The 10,428-nt window shown below is 38.0% G+C and overlaps 1 protein-coding gene across 1 annotated transcript; it reads left to right on the forward strand.

Annotated features, from left to right (window-relative positions):
- The first annotated feature begins 654 nt into the window (after positions 1-654).
- LOC139849065 (uncharacterized) lies at positions 655-9,509 on the forward strand. The gene is made up of 2 exons (XM_071838740.1): positions 655-772; positions 8,935-9,509. The coding sequence occupies exons 1-2, from the start codon at positions 655-657 to the stop codon at positions 9,507-9,509; spliced, it is 693 nt and encodes a 230-aa protein (XP_071694841.1).
- The last annotated feature ends 919 nt before the right edge of the window (positions 9,510-10,428 follow it).

Below are 10,428 nucleotides of genomic sequence, written 5' to 3' on the forward strand. Positions count from 1 at the left end.
TAGAGGTCAAAACCTCGCAACGAAATCAATTAATATGGAACGTTTTTAATCAATAAGAACGGGACATTTCAAGCTGGTGCAACACCAGAGGCAGTCGTTTGGTTTACTCCACCCCGAGCAGCAAGATACTCGAGCATGCCTGGTGTTAAACTAGTATATGGAGCAGCAGGAGCATCTTTTGGCATTCCCTCTTGTTTTGGAGGCAGGTCAAATGATTCATCAGTAATCTGCTGGTAAGCTTCACCCAGCTCATTTTCAAAAATAAGGCTCAAAAAACTTGGAAAGGGGATTAGATGTGTTCGTTTGGGTGCAAGCACCATTTCCCTTAGCCTCAAATAGATTTCACAGGCGTAATCAATATTACGGTTAAACAGCATGCCGTGACCAATCTTCAGCTCAAAATCTGAGCACTGGTCAAAACTTTCAGAATTTTGGCTGATACACTGAGTCAGTAACCCAAAGAAATAATACCATAGAGGTGGCATATGCTTCCTTAATGGCGTATGAGCTACTGGTTTAGTGAACCCAATAATCTCCAGTACCTCCCTTCGAAACTCATAACTGGTAGGTGAAGAAACAAATGGTCCAGCCGGCAGATGAAGGGCTCGTCGGATGGCATCAACGGTGATGGAGCAGGTTAGGGTTTCTGTAACCATGCCACGAATACATGGAACGTTCTGTGAAGTGGTGGCAGTAGTAGCAGTATACCAAAATCTAGCAAAGCAGGCTGGATATAAACGTGAAGGTACACCTGTAATAGCTCTAGCCAGAGGTGATTGCCGTATATAATTAATCAACGTGAAGGTACACCTGCATGATCTGGTGCATTAGCAGCCCTGATCAGGTTGGGGTGAAGATTGAACAGTGGACCCTGTACAACTTGTTCCTCGATGACCAGTGGAGGGTGTTGTTCCGGTTGTTGTGGTTCCACCGGTTGTTGTTGCTGTTGTTGTTCCTCTGGCTGATTCTCAGCAGGTGGTGATTGGTGTTGTTGTTCTGCCATTGATGAAATGTTGAAGATGAATGTATGAAATATTTGAAGATTTGGGATTTTTAGAGAGAAGAGTGTGTATTTGAAAGGTAAATCAAAGAGTTAATAATCGAAGGTTATTATGTGGAATTGATCGCCTTATTTAACCTTTCGGATTGGTGGAAAAAGTGTAGGAGAGAGAAAATGGCAACTGTCATCTGCAGGCGCGTGGGCAGATGTGACAGACTGACACGTTTTCGAGGGGACACAGACTGTTGACATGACGTTTAATCGGCTTGAACACTCATACCTCCCATTAAGCATTAAATGCAGCAGTTTTCAATTCAATTTGAAGTTAAAAACCATAAGATAAATTTTGTATTAAATAAAAAAATTCTTTGTGACATTTAATATGTAATGAATTTAATTTTAAATCATTGGGAGTAAATGAGTTTCAGATTTAAGGCATCATTTAAGTATTGTGAGCTATTTATTATTTTGTTTTGAACATTAAATAACCATGATATAAAAGACCTTGTTGTGCTGACTGTTTGACATGTAGGCAGTAAGTGAAAGAATTTGTGACTTACTGGTTTGCCCTACATGTTGTAGAGCCAGCACACCAACAAAGTTGCCTTTTATTTTAAAGTTCAAGCATATCCAGCTCAGAGATGAGATAGTTAAAACGTTTCTCATCTAAGGACTTTGTGAAAAGATCTGCTAACTGCTGGTCTGTTGAAATAAAATGTAGCTCCACATCTCCTTTCTGAACATGATCCCTTATGAAATGATATCGAATGTCAATGTGCTTTGTTCTAGAATGCATCACAGGATTGTTGGTAATAGCAATAGCACTTGTGTTGTCACAGTAGATTGGAGTTTTTGTAACATGAACACCATAGTCCTTCAGCTGGCTTTGCATCCATAGTACTTGAGCAGTACAACTACCAGCAGAAACATATTCTACCTCAGCAGTAGATGTGGACAAAGTATTTTGCTTTTTGCTCGTCCAGCTGACTAGCGTACCACCCAGTAACTGGCAACCACCAGTAGTACTTTTCCTGTCTATTTTACACCCTGCAAAGTCAGCATCTCAATACCCAATTAGCTCAAAATCCTGGTATTTGGGATACCAAAGGCCACGTTTAGCAGTACATTTCAGATACCTAAATATCCTTTTTACTGCTAGCTAGTGTGACTCTTTAAGATCAGCTTGATATCTGGCACATAGACATGTGGTAAACATGATATCTGGTCTGCTGGCTGTAAGATAAAGTAAGGATCCAATCATAACTCTATATTCAGTGATATTGACTGGTTCACCATTGGGATCAGCATCTATTTTAATGGATGCTGCCATTGGGGTCCCTATGTCTTTTAAACAGGTCAGACCAAATTTATTTAGCATGTCTTTGATATATTTATCTTGACTTATAAAAATTTCATCATCAAGTTGTTTTTTCTGCAACCCAAGAAAGTATTGCAGATCTCTTTGTAAACTCATTTCATATGTCTTAGACATAAGTTTTGAAAAGTCTTGACAATGTTTCTCATTTTTAGAACTATAAATAATATCATCCACATATATCTGTACCAGGAAGAGATCACCATCTATCTCCTTTGAGAATAGAGTGGTATCAATTGTTCCAACTTTAAAACCTATTCCAGTGAGATACACATGAAGTGTCTCATACCATGCTCTTGGTGCCTGTTTGAGGCCATAAAGAGCTTTGTCTAGCTTGTAGACATGGTCTGGATATTTACGACTTACAAAACCAGGAGGCTGTTTGACATAAACATCTTCTTGCAGCTTCCCATTTAGAAATACATATTTAACATCCATCTGGAATACCCTAAAGTTCATCTTAGTAGCATATGCCATGAACAATCTGATAGCTTCCATCCTGGCCACTGGAGCATATGTCTCCATAATCTAATCTTTCTTCCTGTTTGAAACCCTGAGCTACCAATCTAGCTTTGTTTCTGATCACAATCCCATCTTCATCCATCTTATTCTTGAAGACCCACTTGGTACCAATGATCTTCTTAGTTTCATCATCAGGTTTAGGTACCAATGTCCAAACCTTATTCCAATCAAACTGGGAGATCTCTTCTTGCATAATTCCTGCCCAGCTTGGATCTTTGATTGCTTCATCAGGACATGTAGGTTCAATGGTAGACACAAAGTTTACATTCATACAAAAGTTGCTGGTTGCATGTCTTCTTCTTTTAACACCGCTAGCCAGATTACCAATAACTTGTTCAATTGGATGCTCCTTTGTCCATCTAGTGTTATGAATAGGTGAGTTTGTTGTGGAACACACAGCATCTTGATCATCAGCTGGCTCAGAGGAATGAGCAGCAGTGGGAGACAGCTGTTCATTATGAGTGTAACCAGTACCAGCTTGAGATCCTTCAGAACCAGTAGACCTATGCTCAAGTTGTAAAACCTCAGTAGAGCTAGTAGGTCCACCTAGTTTAGACACAGATGGAACAGAGTGTTCCATCTCATCATCAGAGAACCCAGCAACTTAGATTGGAGAGGGAAATGCTGCTGGTTCTTCATCATCATCAAGACCTTGCTGAGTAGGCTCTTCAAATAATAACTCTTCATCTTCTTGACTAGTAGATGAACTAGGGGCAGTTTCATCAAATGTAAAAATAATGAATTCTTCAAAACAACCCCTTCTTTTATTGAAAACCCTATATGCCTTTGACATGTTGAAATATCCCAAGAATATATCTTCATCAGCCTTAGCATCAAACTTGCCTAGCTGATCCCTATTGTTTAGAATGAAACGGGGAGTGCTAAATACATGAAGAAATAAAATTGAGGGTCTTCTGCCTTTGAGAACTTCATTAGCAGTTTTCTGATGTCTTTTCACAATTAAAGATCTATTCTGGGTAAAACAAGCAGTGTTCACAGCTTCTGCCCAATATGAATTTTTCAACCCAGACCCAGCCAACATAGATCTTGCTACTTCAATGAGAGTTCTGTTTCTTCTTTCTGCAACACCATTCTGTTGAGGTGTTCTCACAGCAGAAAAGTTATGTGAAATACCTTTGTCAGCACAAAATTCTTCCAATGTTGCATTTCTGAATTATGTACCATGATCACTTCTAAGCTGCTTCACCAGTTGCCCATTCAGTAGTTCCATTCTTTTGATAAAATTGATAATTTCATCAGCAGCATCACTCTTTTGCTTCAAAAAGAACACCCAAGTGCATCTGGAATATTCATCAACAATCACCAGTGTATACTTCTTCCCACTACAGCTGGCTATATTAACAGGATCAAAAAGATCCATATGAAGAAGGTGAAATGGTTTCTCAACAGATGTAATCTGCTTTGATTTGAATGAGGCATGGTGATGCTTCCCTTTTTCACATCCAGGACATAATCTGTCCTTCACATAAGACATTGTGGGTAGCTCAGACACCAAACTTTTACTAGATAACTTATGAATATCTTTGAAGTTGAGATGTGAGAGTCTCTTGTACCATAACCACTTGAGGTTGTCTGTTGCCTTTGAATAAAAACAAGTATCAGTTGTTGTGACTGTTGTGTTCATGTCGATATGATACATGTTCTCATGTCTTTTTGCTGTCAGCAGTGGCTTCCCTGTCTTATCAAAAATAGTGCCAATTTTCCTTCTGAATTGGACTATCTTACTTTTTTTGTCAGTTGGCTTATGCTGAGTAAATTATGTTAAGCCCAACGACATATGCTACATTTGAAAATGTAACATTCCCATTTGTTAAAGTACCAAAACCCTTTGTGTAACCCAACGAATTATCTCCATATGATACAACTGGACCATCCTTTTCTTGATAGTCCATCAGCAGGGACTTACATCCGGTCATATGTCTCGAACAACCACTATCGAGATATCAGATTTTCTTGTTTTGAATGCCATGCAGAGTAGCTAAGAGATTAGTTCTTTTTTGGAACCCATCCAAGGATGGGTTCTGGAAGGGTCATCTTTGATGATCTCTTCCTGTCTGCTGGTTTGCTTGAAGAGACAGCAGCAGATGGGGCTGGGGTTAGAGTACACCGGTTGGCAAGGTGAAACTTGCTGCCACACTTGTAGCATTTTCTCACTTTTGGTATCGGTGACTGATCATACACTGAGTAGATGGGTGTAGTAAGATCGGGTCTACTTTCAGATATGGCAGCTATGAGATGGTCAAGCTTGACAGTCATTATCTCAGTGATAGATGACCCAGCACATGATTCCACAATTTGGTTCACTTTAGCTTTTCCCTTAAGGGCAGCTTTCCTTTTAGAACCAGTACCATAATCATGGTATGCTACTTTGCCCTTGTTGTTTGACGAGTCAGTGTGGGAAGTTAGGGACCCGTCAGCTGATACTGGTCGATTCTTGTGAATCTTGATTGCTGCCTTTGACTTGCCAGTATTGTGTTTTGCTGGCTTGTCAGCAGCTACTGGTTGACCAGTACAATTTTCATCAGCTGGCTCAGCATTGGTGGAATTTGAACACGAAGGGGAATCAATTGATTTTAACTTTCTTTGATTGTTTTCAGTGATTTCCCTTTTAATGCATCTTTCCTTTAGAGTCATACAGTAAATGCTTGAGGGATCAGTAGTTTCATCAATTGAAGTACTGGTTTCCTTGGCTTTTACTTCATCCTCCAAAATTTCTTTCATGGACGGTGGTGGGGTCTCAGTAGGTCTGAAAAACTTATTTGTTAAGACCTTTTTACCCTTAACTATCTTGACAAAGGTATTTGGCAAGACAGGTTCAGGATCTGTTTCAAGAATGGGGTCCATGTAAGTAACTTCTGCAATAGCAGCAGCAGCAACATAGTCACCAGCAAAGAATGCTTCAACTTGGGCAGGCACCAGCTCATTCACACATTTTGCTGTGCGTTGAGCAGATGTATACCAGGAAGCAACAATCTTTTTGAGATCGTTTAGCTGGTTCTTGACTTCTGCTGCCTCAATGTGAAGAAACTTTAAAGAAAAATTTTGTTTTTCAAGTTTTGAAATTTCATCCTTCAAGATCTTAATTTCATCAGTTTTGCTTTTAAGTTTATCATTTAAAGATTTGATATCATTTTTCAAAACTTCTTCACGTTTACTGCCTCTACATAAATCAACTCTTAGGTAGTCAAACATTTCAGCTTTTTCATCATCAGTATAAGTTCGAAAATTATCAACCTTATACAGCATTTCAGATTTCCATTGAGGTGAATCCTTTTTCAGATCAGCTTCCTTTATATCAGCCAAAAACATACTACCATTACCATCCTCATCAGACTCCTCGACCTCCTTGGCCATCAAACACGGCTTTTTACCATAAGCATAACCAGCATCATCATCATCAGTATCACTGTCAGAAGATGAAGAAGAGCTGGTTTCATCCCAATCATGATGCTCAGCAACTAGAACCTTTTCTGGCTTCTTTCCCTTCTTATCAGCCTTTGCACTTTCCTTCATCTGAGCCTTCATAGCTTTGTACATGTTCTTGTACTTATCAGCTTTAGAGAAGGAGTTAGCATGTGATGTTAAAGGTTTCCTAGACATGCATTCAGCAGCAAAATGTCCAACCTTCCCACAATTGTAACACTCATATTTATGACCCTTGGCTGATTTGCTGATATACCTAGCACTTGGTTTCTTACTCCCTTTGTATGGCTTACTAGTTCTATTACGATTGAACCTTTTGAACTGCCTAGCCAGCAAAGCCATATCTTCAACAAACCCTTCCACATCATCTTCATCATCACTGCTTTCTTCAGACCCAGTACCACTATCCACCTCATCTTCAGCTGACTCATCTTCTGCCATCAACTTTTGAACCAGTAAAGCTTTTTGAGCTTTCTTTTTAGCAGCAGCAGTAATAAGAGCAGTATCATCAGTTTTTGAGGATTTTGAGGTGATGGGGGCAGACTTAAAGTTTTCTTTTAAATTCAGTTCAAGTTTAGCTTCTGCCTTCTCATGATTCCAAAGTGTACCATAAAGAGAGGACATGTTAAAGTTCTTTAAGGTCTGGGTGGTTCTTAAGGGGTCAGTGACAGGTTTCCATTTAGTAGGCAGTGAGTCAATGAATTTCTTTACTTATTCAAAATCAGTATATGTGATTTTTAAAGTAAGCAGGTCAGTAACTAAGGAGTTAAACCTAATGAAGGTTTGCTTAAGGGTCTCATTCTTATAGGTAAAGAACATTTCATACTCTCTTTTCAAAGCAATAATCTTGTTCTGCCTAACCTTATCCATGCCTTCATAAGTAACATCTAGATAGTCTAACATAAGCTTAGCATTCAACTTTCCCTTAATCAGTTTGAACAGGTAGTTAGGTAAAGTTATAGCTAACAGAGTTCTGATCTTAGGGTCAAGTCCAACACGACGTTTGTCCTCAGCATCCCATTTAGCTGGAGTGACAATAACCTCTCTGTCAGGAATGGCAGGAGTATCAGCAGTAGCTGGGATGCTATCAATAGTCTCAGTTGGGACAAATGGACCATCTGTGGCAATACCAGGAATAAGTGGGTCAATAGACACCAGGTGAAGCATGAACCTTGCCTTCCAAGTTTCATACTCATCTTCATCGAATTTGGGTGGTCTATTGGATGAGCCATTTTCAAGGTAAGCTGTATTTCAGTATGCAGCCATGAGAGAATTCAGATCCAAGATGTTAAATTATCAAGACTGAAGCTCTGATACCAGTTGTTGGTCCCTTGATTAACAACAGGAGTATTGTAGAGGGGGGTGAATACAATTTCTTTTAATTAACTAACCTATTAAACACAATTTAGTATTCAAGCATGTAATTTAAATAGAGTCAAAGGTAATTTTTCAACTGTTATTCTTTATTGATTAAATCACAAAGAATTACAACTATCCTTGGCGGAATGATAGTTGGTTGATACAGATTTACCTAAGTATAACTATGAGGATAAACTTAAAGCTATTACACGTTTTGGACTCTAAATAACAAAACCAACACCACTAGTTGTTACAATAGTGGATACAACAATTTATAGTGGTCCTATTAACCGTGTAATGGTTCTATTGTCCACTGGTACATAGGATGTCTGTACTTGTGGGGAGAACTGCATCAGAGAGCGTGCTCTCCTCTTTCCTCTTTGGTAGCTATTTGCAGGAACACCCTAATTCGGTTTGGCACCACTATTTGTTTAAACAAATAGAATGTTGTGTTCCCTAGGTGTTGACAAAGTATAACACATGTCTGCACATGCGTTAAACTTCTGCATTCCCATGTGGCCTTGTAAGGTCACTTGTCAGCCGCCGACGCGTGTCCTTTCCTGTTTAACTTTGTCTTTGACTTCTGTTGAATAGTACAATTGATGTAGGCCACTCAGGAAACCACCAAGCTTGTAATGGAGCATGGTTGTCTTGTGTTGTATGCTGCTTACCAGGTTTACTGGTTCTTCTTATGCTGAGTCATTTGATATTCTTGAATTGCTGAGTACTCATCCTGTGCTGATTCGAAGAATACACTCTATCTTGTGCTGGTAGACTAGGCAGCATACTGAACACTTGACATAGCAATATTTGCTGTCTATACATAAACAAACTTGTGCTGGCTGCACATAACATTTTAGTGCAAATAAATTACAATTTTTTCGTAATTAAATCCTTAATTATTTTGGGGACTCAACAATTTTTCACTTGTACGCAACAGAATATTTGAGAAAACCAACTGCACAAGATGTGCAACGTTTGACCACTAAACATGCTCAAATAAATGGATTTCCGGAGATGTTAGGAAGCATCAATTGTATGCATTGGAGATGGAGAAATTTTCCGGCACGTTGGAGGGGTCATTATACACGAGGTGACCATGGTTACCCGTCAATTATGCTTGAAGCGGTAGCATCTTATGATGGATGGTTTTAGCACGCTTTTTTGGGTACTGCGGCATCAAATAATGATATCAATGTACTTAATCAATCTGATTTGTTTAACGACTTATTAGCCAGCGAGGCTCCACCGTGCACGTTTATGGTGAATGGGTGTACGTTTGATAAGGGTTATTATTTGGCGGATGGAATTTACCCGGAATGGTCCACACTAGTTAAGTCGTTTAGAAATTCGATTGATCCAAAACAATCAAAGTTTAAGAGGTATCAAGAATCGACAAGAAAAGATATTGAACGAGCATTTGGAATACTACAAGGTCGATGGACGATTGTTCAACATCCGGCAAGGCCATATTATATCCGAAAAATTAGAAGGATTATGTTAACATGTGTGATATTAAACAATATGATAACCGAGGACAACGACCGTATATTTTGTGGACTTGAAGAGAATTATCGTCTGATTCGACGTGCACGAGGAACATTCCAAGAAAGGGTTGACGCGCATATCTGGGCAGACGCTGAATTAAGAGATGTGGGCATTCATCGACTACTACGAGATATGTTTGTAGAACACGTTTATAGTCTTCCACCTGATTATCGAATTCGACATGATCCAACAAGAAATCCAAACAATCAAGATGAGGCGGGACCTTCACACGTTAACGATGACGAAGACGAAGACGAATAATTATTAAGTGTTTATGTAATTTTATTTTAAATTCTATGTTTTAATTTTAATTATTTGTACTTTTTTTTTAATTATCAATGAAATTTTAGTTTTATGTTATTAAATATTTATTATTTAATATATATAACGAAATTAATATTATTTTTGAAAAAATAAAAAATTTAAAAATTAAAAAAAAAAATGAAGGAAGGAGTGTCATGGTTGGGAGTGTTTAGTCCTGAGTTTAGTCCTGAGAAGGAAGTGGGAAGAAAGTGCTGATGTAGCGCTGATGTGGCGCTGGGGACTAAGATGGAGAAGTGTCTTCGTTGGGAGCACTCTAATACGCTTGTCTTTAAACAAAAAATAATACTCGTATTAAAATAAAATAACTAAATCAATCAAGCTCCACATCCATCCACATCAATGGGCGTACCAAACCATCAATGGTCGGTCTATTAACTCTTAAATCACATAACCACTTTAGACGTGGCTTTCGACCAAATAATAGCAGGGGATAATGCGTTCATACATTCACAATGATTGTTTGCTAACAATGATGCATGATATATAACCATGAAAAAAGAATATATATATATATATATATATATATATATATATATATATATATATATATATATATATATATATACGTCCCATAATAAGTATTTTGTTTTGATTTTTCAAAATCTTTTTTTTCAACTTTGACCTTAAATATTTTTATTTGTTATATTATTTGATGAAACTCATAATAATAAAAGGTACATATAAAACTCAATATACTCATATAAATTTCATCAAATATTATATAACACAAACAAATATATTTAAAGTCTAAGTTAGGAAATTAAGACTTTAAAAAGTTATAACATTACATTTATTGTAGGACGCATGGATTAATACTCGTATCTTGTTATCACTTAGAGTGTTCCTAACCGTTTGC

The sequence above is a fragment of the Rutidosis leptorrhynchoides genome, chromosome 5 (assembly GCF_046630445.1).
Source record: "Rutidosis leptorrhynchoides isolate AG116_Rl617_1_P2 chromosome 5, CSIRO_AGI_Rlap_v1, whole genome shotgun sequence".
Lineage (NCBI taxonomy): Eukaryota > Viridiplantae > Streptophyta > Magnoliopsida > Asterales > Asteraceae > Rutidosis > Rutidosis leptorrhynchoides.

Excerpts from the sequence above, each read along its gene's own strand:
- LOC139849065 (XM_071838740.1), top strand. The coding sequence starts at position 655 with ATGCCACGAATACATGGAACGTTCTGTGAAGTGGTGGCAGTAGTAGCA. Across the intron at positions 773-8,934 it reads TGTAATAGCTCTAGCCAGAG|CCAGCGAGGCTCCACCGTGC; the intron begins GTGATTGCCGTA and ends ACGACTTATTAG.